The sequence below is a fragment of the Zingiber officinale genome, chromosome 1A (genome assembly GCF_018446385.1).
Source record: "Zingiber officinale cultivar Zhangliang chromosome 1A, Zo_v1.1, whole genome shotgun sequence".
Taxonomy (NCBI): domain Eukaryota; kingdom Viridiplantae; phylum Streptophyta; class Magnoliopsida; order Zingiberales; family Zingiberaceae; genus Zingiber; species Zingiber officinale.
In genome coordinates, this window is record NC_055987.1 from 11,582,088 (window position 1) to 11,605,514 (window position 23,427).

A 23,427-nucleotide genomic window follows, 5' to 3' on the forward strand; every position below is an offset into this window, starting at 1 on the left:
AATTTAGCCCATCCTAATAGACCTAATATGGAGTACTTCTAGCTCTTATTAAACACTACATCTTAATATAGTAAGCGTTTTAAAAATGAGACATCCCTAATTAACACAATGGTTAATTTTTTTTTTAAAAAAATAAAATAAAATTACATCGTACTTTATATATATATATGAAAAATGAGATGTAGAGGGAAAAAATCTCAAAGAAAAGTTCAGGGATAGACACATAAAGTGATGAAGTTCACAAAAATGAAATGGTGGATCATGAATTTATGTGTCTATCCTTGAATTTTTTCTTGAGATTTTTTCTCTCTGCATATCATTGCTATATATATATATATACTACATTAAAGTAAATCATTTTTTAATTTTAATCAAAAATATTATATATAGAGTATTTTTATATCAAAAATATTTTAAAAAGTTAGTCAATATTATTTAAATTTATCAAAAACTTCTTAGAAAGATCAAAATTAATAAAATATTATCGTATCAATCACTAAAATCATTGTTATAATAATATTTTTAATTGAGCTAAATTGAAATATTTTAATATCTTTTAGCAATTAATTAATTAATAACGGTTATAATACTAAAATAAAAAGTATTATTTTAATTTTTAATTTTTAATTTTTAATTTTGATTTAACATGCGGCTCGGTTTGAAAGCGAACCGGTTCGAGAGGAGTGGAACGCGCCGGTTTGGTTTCGCCAATTGAAAGTGAACCGGCTCAAATGCGTGAGTTGAAGTCACCGACTTACGAGTGTGGTTCTGGAAGTTTACCAACTGGTACGAGTACGACCGGGGATACCCTTCGGCCGCCGTTCTCCACTTCTCCTGCATAGCGCGGAGACGAAGCTTTCTCGCTGAGGGATCGATGGGAACCCATCGAATCACGCTTTCTCTGACGATCACGTGTCTTTGCTCGCTGTGGATCGGTGGATTCGCCTCCCTCTTGGCTCGCGAGTTTCTAGGAATCGCTCCCCAAGGTCCTCCTCCCGATCGCATTTGTTTATTTTTTTGCGTTTTTGTAATCTCTCGCTTCATCTGAGTTTTGCCATGATATTTTTGTGATTATTCTGATTTTAACTTCTTTGATTCGTAGATGAGGGTTACTATAAGTCGGATGTGATCAAATGCAAGGACGGATCGAAGAAATTCACCAAGCAACAGCTGAATGATGAGTTCTGCGACTGTGTCGATGGAACTGACGAGCCGGGTGAGTCTTACTGCAGGAGGATTTTCTTTTTGTCCGTGTCTCTTTTGCCTGATGAGGCTATTGTTCCAAAAAGTTCTCCTTTTTCCGTCGGTTTCGTGAACATTGTAGGATGTCTCTAGGAAGCCAGCAAACGTTGATTTTTTTCCCCCATTATTGATCTATTCGTTTTTAAAATGCCAAATTGCCGCTGGGGTTTTGCAGGTACATCAGCCTGTCCAGAAGGCAAATTCTACTGCCGGAACTTGGGCCACACTCCACAGATTATCTTCTCCTCTCGAGTGAACGATGGTCTTTGTGGTAAAGTTCAATATTTGTTTCTCTTTCCATTTCAGTTGTCACTTTAATGACTTTATCTGGAGTGGAAGTTTCTTTGTAAGCACATAGATTTTTTAAGAAAAAGATATAAAATTTAGTCACGCGGCATAAAAATCATTTATATGATATAAATGCAATTGCTTGTGGCCAAGTATCACACATATTTTTAGGCTGTAATATGCAGTCACTTGATGATGTTGTTGGTTCATCAACTCATCAATTTGCCAATTATTGTTTTGTTGACCTACTATAGCTATTAATTGCAAAGAAATAATATATTGTTTGTTCTATGTTTAGACCTTTATTGTATGATAGGATCATGCAAAAATTGAATCATTCTGTTTTTAAGAAAGTTGGAACAAGATGAAATGAGAGCAAGTACCTTGATATATACCAGTAACTTTATTCAACAATTGCCTCGTGGTATTAATTCATAACATTTCCGTTGTTGCATTAGATTCTAATGACGTTCCTTTTGGTTTCTATTGTACCTTGAATGTTTATGCCTATCTTTTGCTCATATTGTGTAGATTGTTGTGATGGAAGTGATGAATACAATGGCAATATAAAGTGCTCAAATACATGTTGGGAAGCTGGGAAAGCAGCACGAGAGAGATTGAAGAAGAAGATAGAAAGACATCAGGATGGTATAGTTATCCGTAAACAAGAAGTTGAAAAGGCAAAACAAGCGTTTCTGAAAGAGGAGGCTGAGCTATCAAAACTGAAAAATGAAGAGAAGATACTTAAAGGACTAGTTGAGAAACTTAGAGGTGCGGTACTCTTTGCAACTGCACTGAAGTTCAGTAGTTCTAGTCTCATCAGTAAAAAATATTTGTTTAATGATTAAAATATTGTCAATTTTGACTTGGCTATGCATTTTGATTATAATGATTCATCATTCACATGTCTCATGACAACAAAAAATTGCCTATTTGCTATTCTCACATGGTTCATTGATTCAAATAGAATATGGAATTGAAATATCCTTTTAGTATGAAATATCTCAATTATCTTGATTTAATCTTCATAATGACATTATCTCAGTTGAAGTGCATGTTTGAAGAGGCTTTTATATTCTTGAATTTATTATGAGTTCTAAGTTTGTCAGTATTAAGTTTCTAACAAATATTTATTAGAGTTTATGATATCATAATCCAATGTTTCTTGTCCTACTCTTTTTTTTCTAACCCTCTACGCAGAGCATAAAGAAAGGATAAAGCAAGTAGAGGAGGAAGAACGTTTGAAAAAGGAGAAAGAAGAAGAGAGACAGAGAGTTGCTGAAATAAAATCAAATGAACAGAAGAAATTATCAGATGAATATCTGCAAGATCTGACTGAGGAGACTCAGGACAAGCTGGAAAGGACTAGTCAGGTTAATTTGATTGTTGAACTAATATGCTTTGTTTCATAACTTTATCATACCTGAGTTAGCCATGCACTGATAGATCTTGTGGAGTGTAACTAAGGACATCCTATTCTAATGTGTTACAAGCTCAAATGAGTTTTAAAGTAACATAGAATCATTAAGTAGCTAAAACTGACATGGAGAGTAGTCTAGTAAATTCACAATACAAATGTACAGATTTATTACCAAGTTTCTTATCTCATTTGTTTGCAATATCTGGGTGATGTCTTGGTTTGTACTGTTGTAGATCTCTGTTTGGTTATCAAGCAGTAAGCAAGTTGATTTGTAAAACTTTGGAAGGAAGTTATTCTAGTTAACTGATTAAAGAAAGACAATCTATTTATTCATTGTCTATAACTCTATACAGGAAGATATATAATTGAATATTTGACTGAAAAGATTCTGAAGGATGTAGGCTATTTATGTTGACGGTTTGATGCAGGAACGGAAGAGTAATTTTAGTATTTTTTATTATTTTGCTAAGCTAGGTTTTTGAGGGTATTTCAGTCTTTTTCATATCTAGGGTTGGAGTCTATATATTTGGCTTTTTTAGTTATTTTGAGATAGTTTTTGATCAATAAGAATTTGCAGCTGCGCTGTTTCTTCCCAAATGTGAGTTTGATTACCTATCTCCTGGCATTCTGTGGAATCAACAGGGTTTACGAATCAACGGAACCAATAGTTTCCACTGTATTGGTTGGTATCAGAGCAAAATAATAAATTAGTTGGCACCCTTCTCCATCAGAACGAGGCACTTTGATACCCTCAAAAGAAGTTACGCCGGGAGCAATTTCCATTCTCTGTGGTCAAGGGTGCAAACGACATATATGCAAAAGACTAAAATACCCTAAAAACCTAACTCAGAAAAATAATAAAAATACTAAAATTACTCTTCCGTTCCCGCATCATTATTTATTTGGCAAAAGAAACAAATTTGGAATAAATGTTCTATAACGTATATGATGGGTAGGCTATTGAGGCATCTCGTAGACATATTAGTATATGTAGTATATTAATTACCTTCATAATATTTCAAATGAAGTCAGTATTTGTTAATCGGATGTGGTTCTGTGAACCATCTATACACTAGCTGGAATTACAAATCAAAATTTGATCTATATCTTATTCTTGGTGAGTACCAAAATTGCTTATGCAGTGAGGGACCATATAATATTTGCTTATAGCCATATCAGGATCATTTGGCTTCTCATGCAATAAGTTAACATCTATAGCTTATGGCACTTTATTTTTGTTATATGGTTCTGTTAGACACATACAAAGATTTACTATGTATTGGTTAAGATGATTTGTTTAATTAGTAAGTGATGTATGTAAATTTTGTTTATTTTGGTTACTTAGGTTGATTAACTTACTGTATTACATAGTAGATGCAAATCAACATATTTTTAATTGGTGAGGTTATGCAATATCATCACGATAATTGGAAGCATCAAGTGGGGTAGGCCAACCTCTCTTGACCGACTTGGGTCGTGCCATGAACCACAGACAAGTTGGGGTTGGGCATCACTTACGGTGTTCATGTCTTGAGCCCAACCAACTTCAAATCTATCAAAAAAAATTTATTTAATTTTTTAAATTTTATTTATATTTTTTATTTTTAAATGTTTAATTATTTTTAATTTCTTAAAAATGTTTAAAATAATTATTAAAAAACTCAAACCTAATGGTACTTGTTCCTGTGCATAGGCTGGGTCAGCGTCTCGGCCTTGTCCAACCATGACATGACAAGTGTTTAGCCGATTGTGCCTGACCTAAAAAAATTGCAGGCATATTGAGCTCGCACTAGCTAGGACTAAGTATAGCCTGTTGACACCACTAGTTATAGCTAACGTTATTTGTTATAAAGGTGGACTGCATATAAACCTGAGCATGCCTTAAATTGACTCAACTGTATACTTCCTGGATATACTCATTATCATCTTAATTTTTGTTGAAACTATATTTCCTCTAACAAATTTCTAGTTTTATTTCACTTCAATTTTTTAGTTCTGAAGTTCCTTTGTGCAATTCAAACTTTGATTTGATTTTATTTACACTCATTATATCAAAAACAATATACACCAAGAAGCTTTATCACATCAATATAGTTATCTGATATTTATTTCTTCTCTGAACTTCGTCATAATAGTTATTTAGAACAAATCATGTGCTATTTAAAGCAAATTTAGAACTGTAGAAACTAGAAACTAACGTGGATGTCAAAATATACAAAAATATCCATGAATTGACATGGGAACATTCTATTCTCAGTTGTCTATATCACGTTAGGAAACACTTGGAACTTGATTCTTGTCCATCCTTGGAAAATATGTGGAAACAAGATCTTCAAGCAATTATACTAGCAATTTCTATCTTGCTCTTCTAGGATTAACCAGAAGTAGTATCTTAATGACACTATTTTTAATGCTTATATCAGGACAAGACAGAAGTACAGCATGAATCTACAGTTCAAGCGGGAAATGACTACAAATCTGGGAATGAGATTCCTGCTGATCACACAGTGGATCAGGTACTTGCTATATTGAGGATGCTAAAATTAGTACTATTCTCTTTCTTATTAATATATATTTCCTTCCACTAAAGTACATTAGAGATGATCATGGTTCTGATCATACAAGTGATGAGGTGCCTTCAGATCATGCAACAAATCAGGTAAAAGATCATCTCTTGTCAGGAGATCATTGTGTCTGAAATTTTCTGTGTTTTTTGGGTTTTGGTGAACATTTCTTGGCTTGTTTTACTAGCATGTGCCAGAAGACAAAGATATTACTACATTTAAAGCTAGAGCTAGTGAGGAAACTGGAGCCAAAGAGGTCCATCCAGACCATGCTGCAGAGCAGGTAATGGGTGTTTCTGAATCCTTTGCTTCTGTTTTGTCAAAGAATGTTTGTATTTCTGATAGATAAAGGATCTTCCAGTGATTGCAGCTCTTCAGCTGGTTCCAAATTTGAGATGACTTGCATTTGCTAAGAAGCTAATTTAGAGCTGTTCATCTATGACGACTGTGAACTTTGAATCTTTTTTATATGGGTGTTTGATAATGTTTCTATTCCAATCTTCTACTCATGTATAAACAAAATCATTGTTCATAAGAAAAAATTGCCGGCAAAAGTGCTACTAGTAATTTTGGGCTTATCACCTGAATGCTATTATAAAAACTATCCAAGTATGAGAGGGCATCTAATTTTTTTACTATTTAATTGAATTGCTTTTCAATGAGCTCAAGTTAAAAAAAAAATAAAAATTACAGGTCTATTTTTTTAAGGAAAAAATAGATTATTTTGTACTTGTTTGATCTTGGTTGTATTGTTGGAAATATTTTGCTGTGTTTGGGGCACACAAAAGGAAATAATTTTCCCTCTCTAGGTGGGGTTGACTGGGTCATCAATCTGCTCAGCTGGATTAGTCTGCTGGCTTGATCAGTCTGCCTAGTCATGCCCAGCATGACCGACCTAACTGTCCTGCTTGAATCGATTGACCAAAACCTTTGACCCATTTCCAATGAAAGTCATTTTCCTCAAAGGAATACTTAGACCAGAAGAAAGTTTCCCTGTGAAAAGGAATTTTTTGTTTACTATGATATTCTATTGCACCAAACACCAGAAAATTTAGAAAATGTTTTTCTTGAAAACATTTTACACGAAACAAATGGATCCTAAGTATGCAGTTGTACGTTGAAAGTTTAAAGCATCAAATATGCTAACAGTTGTATTCTTGGTTGATCCAAAACTAGAAACGTAAGTATGAGTGACGTACCTATCAGGACAATGATGTTGAAGGATGATTGTTATTGGTGAAGGTTTACAGAGAAATACTGTACTGTATTTTTTGATGAGTTTTCATTTTTAGTTGCCTTCATAAGCTACTGTTTCATGGTCTCAGGGCATGTATTGATGTGACGGCACATTAGTGGCCAATTAAGGGTAGGGTTTGTGTTTTGACTTCTGTTGTATCCTATTTTATGTTTCTTATTGACTACATGAATTCTTTGATGCTTGAATCCTTTCTTATAAAGCAATCAAATTCGTAGATCTGTGGATAAAAGTTGTCTTTCATGTTTCATCATGGATTCTTACAGGAGCAGAGTCCTGAGACCACTGAGGGCTTATCAAGAGAAGAGTTGGGTCGCCTTGTAGCCTCTAGATGGACTGGTGAAGTCTCTGACAAACAGACAAAAGAACACAATGATAGAATAGAGGAAGAGGAAGAGGAAGAAAATCATAATTTTGCTGAGAGGGTAGAAGAAGAAAATTATGATAGTTATCATTCTGACATTGATGATCATGGACATCAATATGATGAGGGTGAGGATGATGATAATGATATTGAAGATGATGCAGATGAGCAGTATGGCAAAGATGATATTGAACATGATGATTCCAGTTACTCTGACAAAGATTTTAAATCAGAGTTTCCAGGTTTTAGAAGTTTGATGATTTAGCTTTAACCATACACTATCTGGTTCTGTAAGAATATGTTATATGTAATGTTGTTTTAAGTATCTGTTTCTAATGCATGTAGATACAACTCCTGGTAGCCTATCATGGCTTGAGAAGATACAACATACTGTTCAAAATGTCATTCAAACATTCAACTTTTTCAAGGCTCCTGTAAATATATCAGGTATGTCATGTTTCTCAATCTTAAACTATGGTCCATGAGGCATGAGAATCTCCAACTCCTTGATTTTTTCAACACATTTGCAGAGTCTTCTCAAGTGAATAAGGAGTATGATGATGCAAGCTCAAAACTGTCCAAGTTACAATCAAGGATTTCCAGTCTATCCGAGAAGCTACAGCATGATTTTGGTGAGTATCAAGACAAACAACATAGTTTTCTGATAAAATCATTTTCTGTTAGGTATGTATATGTTTGTATGCTTATGAAATAAAAAGATTGCTTTCTTTTTAACTGTCGTTAGTCTTGTGTTCTAATTATATGGGCAGAACTCTTCATCTATTTGACATTTCATCTTAAGCTCCTTTTTCATGACATTGCACATTGTCTAATTGACCTATTGTGCTTACTTCTGTTTTATCAGACATTTATTCTTGTAAGTGCAACTAATCTGTTTCTTTGCTTTTAATATATTTCTATGTCAATGTAGCTCTGTTAGGTGCTTCACATGTGTCTGGGAAGCCATCCATTGTTGTAGGCCAAATATTTTATAAGATACCATTCAAATATAAAATTAAGTTCACTTCATATGATGTTATCTGGTGAGGAACATTACAAAACTGGAGATGCCATTGGATTCTTTTTTGTAGTATGATAGTAAATTGTGTACTAGATTCATGTTTGTTACATTTTGTTGATTTTTATGTGCACAATCTCTGTTATCCCCACCATTTGATAAATGAAAAAAAAAATCTAATCTCAGCTTAACTACTTTTGCCAGGGAAGGAGAAAGAGTTTTATTCGTTTTATGATCATTGCTTTGAGAGAAACCAGAACAAGTATGCACTTACACTTTCATCATTTCATGTGTCCCTTTTTCTGTTTGTCTCACATATGCACTCCAAATCTTTAATTTGGCTTTTGCGTTTGTTTTTGCCAGGTATGTCTACAAGGTCTGTCCATTTAAAAAAGCATCCCAAGTTGAAGGACATAGCACTACACAGTTAGGGTAAGCTCTGATTCACCTTGCTTGTAAAGTTACTATTTGTTTGTCTAGGTCAAGGAAGCTTTGGTTTCTTGACAATGAGAGACTTGTGTTTTTTGGTGGCTGCATAATGTTTTTGAAAATTGAAAGAGTTATCAAATGTTAATAAACTAATTAGGACATTCGTGAACAAGCTTAGTGCTCAGCTTTATAAGAACTTATTTATCTTCATGTGATATATATATAAGTGGCTTATATTAGATCAGCTATTTTTCTTAAATTATAAGGAAGACAGCATTGTTGCTTGAGCTCAGTAAAGAAAATGACAAGCTTGAACACCGTGAAACTTGACTTGGCTCAGCTTATGTATACCCCTACAACTGACCTTGGAAAAAGTTGGTTTACTGATTAGGCATGTATCGTCATGGAGCACTTTGTAAACTGTGTCATAATTTGAAGGAATTATTTAATTGCACAGCATTATTAGGTCTCTTCATTTGTTCTCAAGGCGTATTGACGAACTGAAGTTAGTTCAATAACTTTGGAGGACTTGACGAGTTGTATACATGTTATTTATCTTCATCAAGAGAGGCATTCACCTGGAAAATGACTGGCCTATCCAACTAATGTGACAAATGAAAGAAATTAGTGAAGTTCGCTTAAAAATTTGAGTTTGTCATTATTTAAAGGTTTTATTCCAAAAGGCTGAGGTTCATGTAATTCTGTTGCATGATTCATTATCAGGCGATGGGAAAGATTCGAAGAGTCTTACAGTGTGATGCAATTTTTAAATGGAGACAGATGCTGGAATGGTCCAGATAGAAGTTTAAAGGTATCAGTCATCATTAAATGGCCACTTTTGTGATCCTTAGCAATGTTGTTTCCCAATTGTTGACTTCCATACAACAAACAGATAAGGCTCAGATGTGGCTTGAAAGATGAACTTATGGATGTTGACGAACCAAGCCGATGCGAGTATGTAACTTCTTACCTCAAACCACTTGCCTCACAGCTGTTTCGTATGTTATTTTTTAATGCTATTTTATCACAAAATATTTGTTCAGTGAGGTATATTCCATTTCTTTTCTTATTTTCAGGTATGCTGCAATTCTCACAACTCCTATCTTGTGTCAAGAAGAGAAGTTGAAGGTACCCAAATTCATTTTTTACTTGGGACAAATTTAAAACTTTCCTTAAATGAATTTAAAGCTTACAGTACGAATGATGAAAATTGTGATAGGAACTACAACAAAAACTAGAGGATCTGAGCAAAAATCAACCCTCGACTCACGACGAGCTATAGTTTTCACGCAAGAAGATTTGACAAGCTGTGGTCACTCTCGAGTTAGCTCTGAAGAGCAACACACTTCACAGTAGATTGAGAACCAAGCGTTATTTATTGAGAAAACATCATGAGGCACCTCCCGATTATTTCCAGGCTCGCTTCTTTTGATGTTGTTATTCTTTTTATGCATTCCAGGCAAAGCTACGATTAATCTTTTCTATAAATTTTGGTAAGGCAACCATGGATTAGTGTGTACTTTTGTTATGGGTTTATTTCATATAAGATCTGATCTGAGGTAAACCAGTTACCTATTGTGAGCTCTATTTAGCCCTCACAAGCACAGCTGAATTCGTTAGGTGGTAGATTATCATAAAAGAGCATAGATTAAATTCCTTAGGAAATAATCTCTTAGGAAGTAAAATTCCTCTCACTTAAAGAGACATTGTTCGGCCATCGTGATTTATCTTCCTTTTAAATATCTTTGGATAGACGTGGAGCTGTGGAGGGGGCGTCTAGGATGAACGGATCCCATTTTGTCACAAGCTGAAAGTTATATTTGGAGTAGATGGACTCTGAGACAGTTGATTCCTTGGCCAGAGTTTCAAAACACAAGTTAGATTTGAGACATGGTTCATTTCTTCAATCTCGTGTGGCTCCATGTCCTCTTTCAATTCTTGAAATCTAGACTTGGAAGACTTTGTTATCATGATCTACCTTCTTTGCCCTCTTTCAATTCTTACGTAATCTAGACTTGGAAGACTTTATTATCATGATCTATTTTCTTTGTGTTGATCCTAGGACGGGTGTTGAGGGTGAACACTTCATCTTTCTTTTGCCACTCAGTAATCTAGACTTGGAAAAACACAATTTAGAGTGTATATATATATATATATAAAAGTAATCCAGATATCTAACTCTTTGAATTAATTAATCTTGAAGAAATTTTTTGAACCGACTAATCCTAAAATTGATCGGTCTAGTCTTATATAAAAAATTAATTATCAGGATAAATTAGAAAGGGTTCGTAATTTAATCTTAGATTCCTAATTAAAATCATTGTTCGGGGTTAGAGTAGAAACATGTTTGCACTCACGTAAAATATTTTATTGATTCACCGTCAAAATGACAAACTACACTTACCACACATGAGAGAGTACAACTTATGTAAAAGAAGATTGAGACTGCAAATTTAAGTTGGCAACGAACGGCCAAAGCTAAATTTATTCTTTAACTAATGATCATAGACTTGCATGGATTGTAACAATTCCTGCATGCATGCAGCGTACTTGAATATATCAGCAGACCCCATTCAATGACGGCCGCCAATTCCACCGTCGAACCCACCACCACCGAATCCTCCACTGAGGCCGCCGCCCTTGCCGAAACCACTTCCCAAGCCACCTCCCAGTCCGCCTACCTTGCCAAAACCGCCGCCGGCGCCGCCACCAAACCCAGCTCCTTTCTCTCTGCCGTCACCAAGCCCGCCACCTTTACCAATGCCACCGCCGAGCCCACCACCTTTCCCAATGCCACCGCCAAGTCCCACGCCTCCACCAAGCCCGCCGCCGAGCCCTCCACCCTTTCCAATGCCAGTGGCAAGTCCACTTCCCTTTCCATAACCACCGCCAAGTCCCACGCCTCCACCGAGCCCGCCGCCGAGCCCTCCACCTTTTCCGATGCCAGCACCAAGTCCAGATAAGGAGATAATTAATCTAAATAGAGCAGCACTTTGCTCCATTAGCTCGAGGTGGATATTATTCCCAGGGACTGAGGACAAGGTTGGGCATAGAATATAGTGTATCATCATTAGATTATTACTTTGTGATCATCCAAGAATATATTGTTTGAAGTACATTTGAATTGAACATCCAAACTGTTGGATGTTTCTCTGTGGCACTTAGTGGCATATCTCCTCCAAGCACCTTCCTGATCAAAAATAATGCCAGGAATCAATAAAAGTTTAAGTTGAAAAAGCAAGGAATATGTCTTCTTTTTTTTTTTTTTTTGTTATCATCTTCTTTTGTTGATGTTGACAAGGAAATTTGCTTGTTTGCCTGTTGGCGAGCATCTTATAGAGTAATATGGTTTTCTCCTATGTGGTGGAGCTGATTAACCATGAAATGAAGAATAACGTCATTGGTTCAACTTAGTAATCACCGTATAGATAGATATATTATACGTAACTTTATTTTGTATTTTGCAGCCGATTGTTTTCGCAACTCAAATCTACGACCTCAAAATCATATGATATTAATTTTACCATTATACTAAGACTCTTCAATTTAATTTAGTGCTCATTTGGGTGCATGTTGGACTAACATGCAACCCTAATGCATGAGCCAACACAATTAATAGGGCAAAAATTAAAAGGGCAAAAATTAAGAAAAACATCACATCAACACACTTTAAAAAAAAAATACAAAGTCAAATGGACGTTTCTTCTATGATTTTATCTCAAAAATACTCATAGATTAATGTTGTTGTAGAAGCTATCAAGTATCTTCTACAATATGTAGAAACTATTGGTTAACTTATATAATGTATAGAAGTTAGCATTAAGCTATTATATATTGTAAAAATTACATATTAACTTTTCCCAGTTCAATCATGATTAAATTATGTTCAGTAACAACTATTTATAATCTTCTACACTATTAAATGATCAGATAATAGTAAAGTGCTTTGGACAGTTCATGTTAAATAGGGTGTTCATTTAACTTTAATTGAAAATGAGACGCCTAATAATTTTATAAATGATGGATATACTTTTAAATTTAGCCCATCCTAATAGACCTAATATGGAGTACTTCTAGCTCTTATTAAACACTACATCTTAATATAGTAAGCGTTTTAAAAATGAGACATCCCTAATTAACACAATGGTTAATTTTTTTTTTAAAAAAATAAAATAAAATTACATCGTACTTTATATATATATATGAAAAATGAGATGTAGAGGGAAAAAATCTCAAAGAAAAGTTCAGGGATAGACACATAAAGTGATGAAGTTCACAAAAATGAAATGGTGGATCATGAATTTATGTGTCTATCCTTGAATTTTTTCTTGAGATTTTTTCTCTCTGCATATCATTGCTATATATATATATATACTACATTAAAGTAAATCATTTTTTAATTTTAATCAAAAATATTATATATAGAGTATTTTTATATCAAAAATATTTTAAAAAGTTAGTCAATATTATTTAAATTTATCAAAAACTTCTTAGAAAGATCAAAATTAATAAAATATTATCGTATCAATCACTAAAATCATTGTTATAATAATATTTTTAATTGAGCTAAATTGAAATATTTTAATATCTTTTAGCAATTAATTAATTAATAACGGTTATAATACTAAAATAAAAAGTATTATTTTAATTTTTAATTTTTAATTTTTAATTTTGATTTAACATGCGGCTCGGTTTGAAAGCGAACCGGTTCGAGAGGAGTGGAACGCGCCGGTTTGGTTTCGCCAATTGAAAGTGAACCGGCTCAAATGCGTGAGTTGAAGTCACCGACTTACGAGTGTGGTTCTGGAAGTTTACCAACTGGTACGAGTACGACCGGGGATACCCTTCGGCCGCCGTTCTCCACTTCTCCTGCATAGCGCGGAGACGAAGCTTTCTCGCTGAGGGATCGATGGGAACCCATCGAATCACGCTTTCTCTGACGATCACGTGTCTTTGCTCGCTGTGGATCGGTGGATTCGCCTCCCTCTTGGCTCGCGAGTTTCTAGGAATCGCTCCCCAAGGTCCTCCTCCCGATCGCATTTGTTTATTTTTTTGCGTTTTTGTAATCTCTCGCTTCATCTGAGTTTTGCCATGATATTTTTGTGATTATTCTGATTTTAACTTCTTTGATTCGTAGATGAGGGTTACTATAAGTCGGATGTGATCAAATGCAAGGACGGATCGAAGAAATTCACCAAGCAACAGCTGAATGATGAGTTCTGCGACTGTGTCGATGGAACTGACGAGCCGGGTGAGTCTTACTGCAGGAGGATTTTCTTTTTGTTCGTGTCTCTTTTGCCTGATGAGGCTATTGTTCCAAAAAGTTCTCCTTTTTCCGTCGGTTTCGTGAACATTGTAGGATGTCTCTAGGAAGCCAGCAAACGTTGATTTTTTTCCCCCATTATTGATCTATTCGTTTTTAAAATGCCAAATTGCCGCTGGGGTTTTGCAGGTACATCAGCCTGTCCAGAAGGCAAATTCTACTGCCGGAACTTGGGCCACACTCCACAGATTATCTTCTCCTCTCGAGTGAACGATGGTCTTTGTGGTAAAGTTCAATATTTGTTTCTCTTTCCATTTCAGTTGTCACTTTAATGACTTTATCTGGAGTGGAAGTTTCTTTGTAAGCACATAGATTTTTTAAGAAAAAGATATAAAATTTAGTCACGCGGCATAAAAATCATTTATATGATATAAATGCAATTGCTTGTGGCCAAGTATCACACATATTTTTAGGCTGTAATATGCAGTCACTTGATGATGTTGTTGGTTCATCAACTCATCAATTTGCCAATTATTGTTTTGTTGACCTACTATAGCTATTAATTGCAAAGAAATAATATATTGTTTGTTCTATGTTTAGACCTTTATTGTATGATAGGATCATGCAAAAATTGAATCATTCTGTTTTTAAGAAAGTTGGAACAAGATGAAATGAGAGCAAGTACCTTGATATATACCAGTAACTTTATTCAACAATTGCCTCGTGGTATTAATTCATAACATTTCCGTTGTTGCATTAGATTCTAATGACGTTCCTTTTGGTTTCTATTGTACCTTGAATGTTTATGCCTATCTTTTGCTCATATTGTGTAGATTGTTGTGATGGAAGTGATGAATACAATGGCAATATAAAGTGCTCAAATACATGTTGGGAAGCTGGGAAAGCAGCACGAGAGAGATTGAAGAAGAAGATAGAAAGACATCAGGATGGTATAGTTATCCGTAAACAAGAAGTTGAAAAGGCAAAACAAGCGTTTCTGAAAGAGGAGGCTGAGCTATCAAAACTGAAAAATGAAGAGAAGATACTTAAAGGACTAGTTGAGAAACTTAGAGGTGCGGTACTCTTTGCAACTGCACTGAAGTTCAGTAGTTCTAGTCTCATCAGTAAAAAATATTTGTTTAATGATTAAAATATTGTCAATTTTGACTTGGCTATGCATTTTGATTATAATGATTCATCATTCACATGTCTCATGACAACAAAAAATTGCCTATTTGCTATTCTCACATGGTTCATTGATTCAAATAGAATATGGAATTGAAATATCCTTTTAGTATGAAATATCTCAATTATCTTGATTTAATCTTCATAATGACATTATCTCAGTTGAAGTGCATGTTTGAAGAGGCTTTTATATTCTTGAATTTATTATGAGTTCTAAGTTTGTCAGTATTAAGTTTCTAACAAATATTTATTAGAGTTTATGATATCATAATCCAATGTTTCTTGTCCTACTCTTTTTTTTCTAACCCTCTACGCAGAGCATAAAGAAAGGATAAAGCAAGTAGAGGAGGAAGAACGTTTGAAAAAGGAGAAAGAAGAAGAGAGACAGAGAGTTGCTGAAATAAAATCAAATGAACAGAAGAAATTATCAGATGAATATCTGCAAGATCTGACTGAGGAGACTCAGGACAAGCTGGAAAGGACTAGTCAGGTTAATTTGATTGTTGAACTAATATGCTTTGTTTCATAACTTTATCATACCTGAGTTAGCCATGCACTGATAGATCTTGTGGAGTGTAACTAAGGACATCCTATTCTAATGTGTTACAAGCTCAAATGAGTTTTAAAGTAACATAGAATCATTAAGTAGCTAAAACTGACATGGAGAGTAGTCTAGTAAATTCACAATACAAATGTACAGATTTATTACCAAGTTTCTTATCTCATTTGTTTGCAATATCTGGGTGATGTCTTGGTTTGTACTGTTGTAGATCTCTGTTTGGTTATCAAGCAGTAAGCAAGTTGATTTGTAAAACTTTGGAAGGAAGTTATTCTAGTTAACTGATTAAAGAAAGACAATCTATTTATTCATTGTCTATAACTCTATACAGGAAGATATATAATTGAATATTTGACTGAAAAGATTCTGAAGGATGTAGGCTATTTATGTTGACGGTTTGATGCAGGAACGGAAGAGTAATTTTAGTATTTTTTATTATTTTGCTAAGCTAGGTTTTTGAGGGTATTTCAGTCTTTTTCATATCTAGGGTTGGAGTCTATATATTTGGCTTTTTTAGTTATTTTGAGATAGTTTTTGATCAATAAGAATTTGCAGCTGCGCTGTTTCTTCCCAAATGTGAGTTTGATTACCTATCTCCTGGCATTCTGTGGAATCAACAGGGTTTACGAATCAACGGAACCAATAGTTTCCACTGTATTGGTTGGTATCAGAGCAAAATAATAAATTAGTTGGCACCCTTCTCCATCAGAACGAGGCACTTTGATACCCTCAAAAGAAGTTACGCCGGGAGCAATTTCCATTCTCTGTGGTCAAGGGTGCAAACGACATATATGCAAAAGACTAAAATACCCTAAAAACCTAACTCAGAAAAATAATAAAAATACTAAAATTACTCTTCCGTTCCCGCATCATTATTTATTTGGCAAAAGAAACAAATTTGGAATAAATGTTCTATAACGTATATGATGGGTAGGCTATTGAGGCATCTCGTAGACATATTAGTATATGTAGTATATTAATTACCTTCATAATATTTCAAATGAAGTCAGTATTTGTTAATCGGATGTGGTTCTGTGAACCATCTATACACTAGCTGGAATTACAAATCAAAATTTGATCTATATCTTATTCTTGGTGAGTACCAAAATTGCTTATGCAGTGAGGGACCATATAATATTTGCTTATAGCCATATCAGGATCATTTGGCTTCTCATGCAATAAGTTAACATCTATAGCTTATGGCACTTTATTTTTGTTATATGGTTCTGTTAGACACATACAAAGATTTACTATGTATTGGTTAAGATGATTTGTTTAATTAGTAAGTGATGTATGTAAATTTTGTTTATTTTGGTTACTTAGGTTGATTAACTTACTGTATTACATAGTAGATGCAAATCAACATATTTTTAATTGGTGAGGTTATGCAATATCATCACGATAATTGGAAGCATCAAGTGGGGTAGGCCAACCTCTCTTGACCGACTTGGGTCGTGCCATGAACCACAGACAAGTTGGGGTTGGGCATCACTTACGGTGTTCATGTCTTGAGCCCAACCAACTTCAAATCTATCAAAAAAAATTTATTTAATTTTTTAAATTTTATTTATATTTTTTATTTTTAAATGTTTAATTATTTTTAATTTCTTAAAAATGTTTAAAATAATTATTAAAAAACTCAAACCTAATGGTACTTGTTCCTGTGCATAGGCTGGGTCAGCGTCTCGGCCTTGTCCAACCATGACATGACAAGTGTTTAGCCGATTGTGCCTGACCTAAAAAAATTGCAGGCATATTGAGCTCGCACTAGCTAGGACTAAGTATAGCCTGTTGACACCACTAGTTATAGCTAACGTTATTTGTTATAAAGGTGGACTGCATATAAACCTGAGCATGCCTTAAATTGACTCAACTGTATACTTCCTGGATATACTCATTATCATCTTAATTTTTGTTGAAACTATATTTCCTCTAACAAATTTCTAGTTTTATTTCACTTCAATTTTTTAGTTCTGAAGTTCCTTTGTGCAATTCAAACTTTGATTTGATTTTATTTACACTCATTATATCAAAAACAATATACACCAAGAAGCTTTATCACATCAATATAGTTATCTGATATTTATTTCTTCTCTGAACTTCGTCATAATAGTTATTTAGAACAAATCATGTGCTATTTAAAGCAAATTTAGAACTGTAGAAACTAGAAACTAACGTGGATGTCAAAATATACAAAAATATCCATGAATTGACATGGGAACATTCTATTCTCAGTTGTCTATATCACGTTAGGAAACACTTGGAACTTGATTCTTGTCCATCCTTGGAAAATATGTGGAAACAAGATCTTCAAGCAATTATACTAGCAATTTCTATCTTGCTCTTCTAGGATTAACCAGAAGTAGTATCTTAATGACACTATTTTTAATGCTTATATCAGGACAAGACAGAAGTACAGCATGAATCTACAGTTCAAGCGGGAAATGACTACAAATCTGGGAATGAGATTCCTGCTGATCACACAGTGGATCAGGTACTTGCTATATTGAGGATGCTAAAATTAGTACTATTCTCTTTCTTATTAATATATATTTCCTTCCACTAAAGTACATTAGAGATGATCATGGTTCTGATCATACAAGTGATGAGGTGCCTTCAGATCATGCAACAAATCAGGTAAAAGATCATCTCTTGTCAGGAGATCATTGTGTCTGAAATTTTCTGTGTTTTTTGGGTTTTGGTGAACATTTCTTGGCTTGTTTTACTAGCATGTGCCAGAAGACAAAGATATTACTACATTTAAAGCTAGAGCTAGTGAGGAAACTGGAGCCAAAGAGGTCCATCCAGACCATGCTGCAGAGCAGGTAATGGGTGTTTCTGAATCCTTTGCTTCTGTTTTGTCAAAGAATGTTTGTATTTCTGATAGATAAAGGATCTTCCAGTGATTGCAGCTCTTCAGCTGGTTCCAAATTTGAGATGACTTGCATTTGCTAAGAAGCTAATTTAGAGCTGTTCATCTATGACGACTGTGAACTTTGAATCTTTTTTATATGGGTGTTTGATAATGTTTCTATTCCAATCTTCTACTCATGTATAAACAAAATCATTGTTCATAAGAAAAAATTGCCGGCAAAAGTGCTACTAGTAATTTTGGGCTTATCACCTGAATGCTATTATAAAAACTATCCAAGTATGAGAGGGCATCTAATTTTTTTACTATTTAATTGAATTGCTTTTCAATGAGCTCAAGTTAAAAAAAAAATAAAAATTACAGGTCTATTTTTTTAAGGAAAAAATAGATTATTTTGTACTTGTTTGATCTTGGTTGTATTGTTGGAAATATTTTGCTGTGTTTGGGGCACACAAAAGGAAATAATTTTCCCTCTCTAGGTGGGGTTGACTGGGTCATCAATCTGCTCAGCTGGATTAGTCTGCTGGCTTGATCAGTCTGCCTAGTCATGCCCAGCATGACCGACCTAACTGTCCTGCTTGAATCGATTGACCAAAACCTTTGACCCATTTCCAATGAAAGTCATTTTCCTCAAAGGAATACTTAGACCAGAAGAAAGTTTCCCTGTGAAAAGGAATTTTTTGTTTACTATGATATTCTATTGCACCAAACACCAGAAAATTTAGAAAATGTTTTTCTTGAAAACATTTTACACGAAACAAATGGATCCTAAGTATGCAGTTGTACGTTGAAAGTTTAAAGCATCAAATATGCTAACAGTTGTATTCTTGGTTGATCCAAAACTAGAAACGTAAGTATGAGTGACGTACCTATCAGGACAATGATGTTGAAGGATGATTGTTATTGGTGAAGGTTTACAGAGAAATACTGTACTGTATTTTTTGATGAGTTTTCATTTTTAGTTGCCTTCATAAGCTACTGTTTCATGGTCTCAGGGCATGTATTGATGTGACGGCACATTAGTGGCCAATTAAGGGTAGGGTTTGTGTTTTGACTTCTGTTGTATCCTATTTTATGTTTCTTATTGACTACATGAATTCTTTGATGCTTGAATCCTTTCTTATAAAGCAATCAAATTCGTAGATCTGTGGATAAAAGTTGTCTTTCATGTTTCATCATGGATTCTTACAGGAGCAGAGTCCTGAGACCACTGAGGGCTTATCAAGAGAAGAGTTGGGTCGCCTTGTAGCCTCTAGATGGACTGGTGAAGTCTCTGACAAACAGACAAAAGAACACAATGATAGAATAGAGGAAGAGGAAGAGGAAGAAAATCATAATTTTGCTGAGAGGGTAGAAGAAGAAAATTATGATAGTTATCATTCTGACATTGATGATCATGGACATCAATATGATGAGGGTGAGGATGATGATAATGATATTGAAGATGATGCAGATGAGCAGTATGGCAAAGATGATATTGAACATGATGATTCCAGTTACTCTGACAAAGATTTTAAATCAGAGTTTCCAGGTTTTAGAAGTTTGATGATTTAGCTTTAACCATACACTATCTGGTTCTGTAAGAATATGTTATATGTAATGTTGTTTTAAGTATCTGTTTCTAATGCATGTAGATACAACTCCTGGTAGCCTATCATGGCTTGAGAAGATACAACATACTGTTCAAAATGTCATTCAAACATTCAACTTTTTCAAGGCTCCTGTAAATATATCAGGTATGTCATGTTTCTCAATCTTAAACTATGGTCCATGAGGCATGAGAATCTCCAACTCCTTGATTTTTTCAACACATTTGCAGAGTCTTCTCAAGTGAATAAGGAGTATGATGATGCAAGCTCAAAACTGTCCAAGTTACAATCAAGGATTTCCAGTCTATCCGAGAAGCTACAGCATGATTTTGGTGAGTATCAAGACAAACAACATAGTTTTCTGATAAAATCATTTTCTGTTAGGTATGTATATGTTTGTATGCTTATGAAATAAAAAGATTGCTTTCTTTTTAACTGTCGTTAGTCTTGTGTTCTAATTATATGGGCAGAACTCTTCATCTATTTGACATTTCATCTTAAGCTCCTTTTTCATGACATTGCACATTGTCTAATTGACCTATTGTGCTTACTTCTGTTTTATCAGACATTTATTCTTGTAAGTGCAACTAATCTGTTTCTTTGCTTTTAATATATTTCTATGTCAATGTAGCTCTGTTAGGTGCTTCACATGTGTCTGGGAAGCCATCCATTGTTGTAGGCCAAATATTTTATAAGATACCATTCAAATATAAAATTAAGTTCACTTCATATGATGTTATCTGGTGAGGAACATTACAAAACTGGAGATGCCATTGGATTCTTTTTTGTAGTATGATAGTAAATTGTGTACTAGATTCATGTTTGTTACATTTTGTTGATTTTTATGTGCACAATCTCTGTTATCCCCACCATTTGATAAATGAAAAAAAAAATCTAATCTCAGCTTAACTACTTTTGCCAGGGAAGGAGAAAGAGTTTTATTCGTTTTATGATCATTGCTTTGAGAGAAACCAGAACAAGTATGCACTTACACTTTCATCATTTCATGTGTCCCTTTTTCTGTTTGTCTCACATATGCACTCCAAATCTTTAATTTGGCTTTTGCGTTTGTTTTTGCCAGGTATGTCTACAAGGTCTGTCCATTTAAAAAAGCATCCCAAGTTGAAGGACATAGCACTACACAGTTAGGGTAAGCTCTGATTCACCTTGCTTGTAAAGTTACTATTTGTTTGTCTAGGTCAAGGAAGCTTTGGTTTCTTGACAATGAGAGACTTGTGTTTTTTGGTGGCTGCATAATGTTTTTGAAAATTGAAAGAGTTATCAAATGTTAATAAACTAATTAGGACATTCGTGAACAAGCTTAGTGCTCAGCTTTATAAGAACTTATTTATCTTCATGTGATATATATATAAGTGGCTTATATTAGATCAGCTATTTTTCTTAAATTATAAGGAAGACAGCATTGTTGCTTGAGCTCAGTAAAGAAAATGACAAGCTTGAACACCGTGAAACTTGACTTGGCTCAGCTTATGTATACCCCTACAACTGACCTTGGAAAAAGTTGGTTTACTGATTAGGCATGTATCGTCATGGAGCACTTTGTAAACTGTGTCATAATTTGAAGGAATTATTTAATTGCACAGCATTATTAGGTCTCTTCATTTGTTCTCAAGGCGTATTGACGAACTGAAGTTAGTTCAATAACTTTGGAGGACTTGACGAGTTGTATACATGTTATTTATCTTCATCAAGAGAGGCATTCACCTGGAAAATGACTGGCCTATCCAACTAATGTGACAAATGAAAGAAATTAGTGAAGTTCGCTTAAAAATTTGAGTTTGTCATTATTTAAAGGTTTTATTCCAAAAGGCTGAGGTTCATGTAATTCTGTTGCATGATTCATTATCAGGCGATGGGAAAGATTCGAAGAGTCTTACAGTGTGATGCAATTTTTAAATGGAGACAGATGCTGGAATGGTCCAGATAGAAGTTTAAAGGTATCAGTCATCATTAAATGGCCACTTTTGTGATCCTTAGCAATGTTGTTTCCCAATTGTTGACTTCCATACAACAAACAGATAAGGCTCAGATGTGGCTTGAAAGATGAACTTATGGATGTTGACGAACCAAGCCGATGCGAGTATGTAACTTCTTACCTCAAACCACTTGCCTCACAGCTGTTTCGTATGTTATTTTTTAATGCTATTTTATCACAAAATATTTGTTCAGTGAGGTATATTCCATTTCTTTTCTTATTTTCAGGTATGCTGCAATTCTCACAACTCCTATCTTGTGTCAAGAAGAGAAGTTGAAGGTACCCAAATTCATTTTTTACTTGGGACAAATTTAAAACTTTCCTTAAATGAATTTAAAGCTTACAGTACGAATGATGAAAATTGTGATAGGAACTACAACAAAAACTAGAGGATCTGAGCAAAAATCAACCCTCGACTCACGACGAGCTATAGTTTTCACGCAAGAAGATTTGACAAGCTGTGGTCACTCTCGAGTTAGCTCTGAAGAGCAACACACTTCACAGTAGATTGAGAACCAAGCGTTATTTATTGAGAAAACATCATGAGGCACCTCCCGATTATTTCCAGGCTCGCTTCTTTTGATGTTGTTATTCTTTTTATGCATTCCAGGCAAAGCTACGATTAATCTTTTCTATAAATTTTGGTAAGGCAACCATGGATTAGTGTGTACTTTTGTTATGGGTTTATTTCATATAAGATCTGATCTGAGGTAAACCAGTTACCTATTGTGAGCTCTATTTAGCCCTCACAAGCACAGCTGAATTCGTTAGGTGGTAGATTATCATAAAAGAGCATAGATTAAATTCCTTAGGAAATAATCTCTTAGGAAGTAAAATTCCTCTCACTTAAAGAGACATTGTTCGGCCATCGTGATTTATCTTCCTTTTAAATATCTTTGGATAGACGTGGAGCTGTGGAGGGGGCGTCTAGGATGAACGGATCCCATTTTGTCACAAGCTGAAAGTTATATTTGGAGTAGATGGACTCTGAGACAGTTGATTCCTTGGCCAGAGTTTCAAAACACAAGTTAGATTTGAGACATGGTTCATTTCTTCAATCTCGTGTGGCTCCATGTCCTCTTTCAATTCTTGAAATCTAGACTTGGAAGACTTTGTTATCATGATCTACCTTCTTTGCCCTCTTTCAATTCTTACGTAATCTAGACTTGGAAGACTTTATTATCATGATCTATTTTCTTTGTGTTGATCCTAGGACGGGTGTTGAGGGTGAACACTTCATCTTTCTTTTGCCACTCAGTAATCTAGACTTGGAAAAACACAATTTAGAGTGTATATATATATATATATAAAAGTAATCCAGATATCTAACTCTTTGAATTAATTAATCTTGAAGAAATTTTTTGAACCGACTAATCCTAAAAT

General features: G+C 34.5%; 3 protein-coding genes across 3 annotated transcripts; 2 read left to right on the forward strand and 1 right to left on the reverse strand.

Annotated features, from left to right (window-relative positions):
* The first annotated feature begins 748 nt into the window (after positions 1-748).
* Positions 749-10,165, forward strand: LOC122018966 (glucosidase 2 subunit beta-like). Its single transcript, XM_042576461.1, has 17 exons — positions 749-986; positions 1,103-1,216; positions 1,418-1,513; positions 2,062-2,301; positions 2,731-2,903; positions 5,374-5,466; positions 5,541-5,609; positions 5,702-5,797; positions 7,036-7,375; positions 7,479-7,580; positions 7,664-7,765; positions 8,356-8,413; positions 8,515-8,583; positions 9,304-9,391; positions 9,473-9,534; positions 9,657-9,708; positions 9,800-10,165. Exons 1-17 carry the CDS (start codon positions 875-877, stop codon positions 9,860-9,862), a joined length of 1,929 nt encoding a protein of 642 aa, XP_042432395.1. The 5' UTR covers positions 749-874; the 3' UTR covers positions 9,863-10,165.
* A 988-nt stretch (positions 10,166-11,153) lies between these two features.
* LOC121996526 (glycine-rich protein 5-like) lies at positions 11,154-11,582 on the reverse strand. Its single transcript, XM_042550518.1, has one exon. The coding sequence runs from the start codon at positions 11,580-11,582 to the stop codon at positions 11,154-11,156; it is 429 nt and encodes a 142-aa protein (XP_042406452.1).
* A 1,781-nt stretch (positions 11,583-13,363) lies between these two features.
* LOC122018972 (glucosidase 2 subunit beta-like) lies at positions 13,364-22,780 on the forward strand. Its single transcript, XM_042576475.1, has 17 exons — positions 13,364-13,601; positions 13,718-13,831; positions 14,033-14,128; positions 14,677-14,916; positions 15,346-15,518; positions 17,989-18,081; positions 18,156-18,224; positions 18,317-18,412; positions 19,651-19,990; positions 20,094-20,195; positions 20,279-20,380; positions 20,971-21,028; positions 21,130-21,198; positions 21,919-22,006; positions 22,088-22,149; positions 22,272-22,323; positions 22,415-22,780. The coding sequence occupies exons 1-17, from the start codon at positions 13,490-13,492 to the stop codon at positions 22,475-22,477; spliced, it is 1,929 nt and encodes a 642-aa protein (XP_042432409.1). The 5' UTR covers positions 13,364-13,489; the 3' UTR covers positions 22,478-22,780.
* The last annotated feature ends 647 nt before the right edge of the window (positions 22,781-23,427 follow it).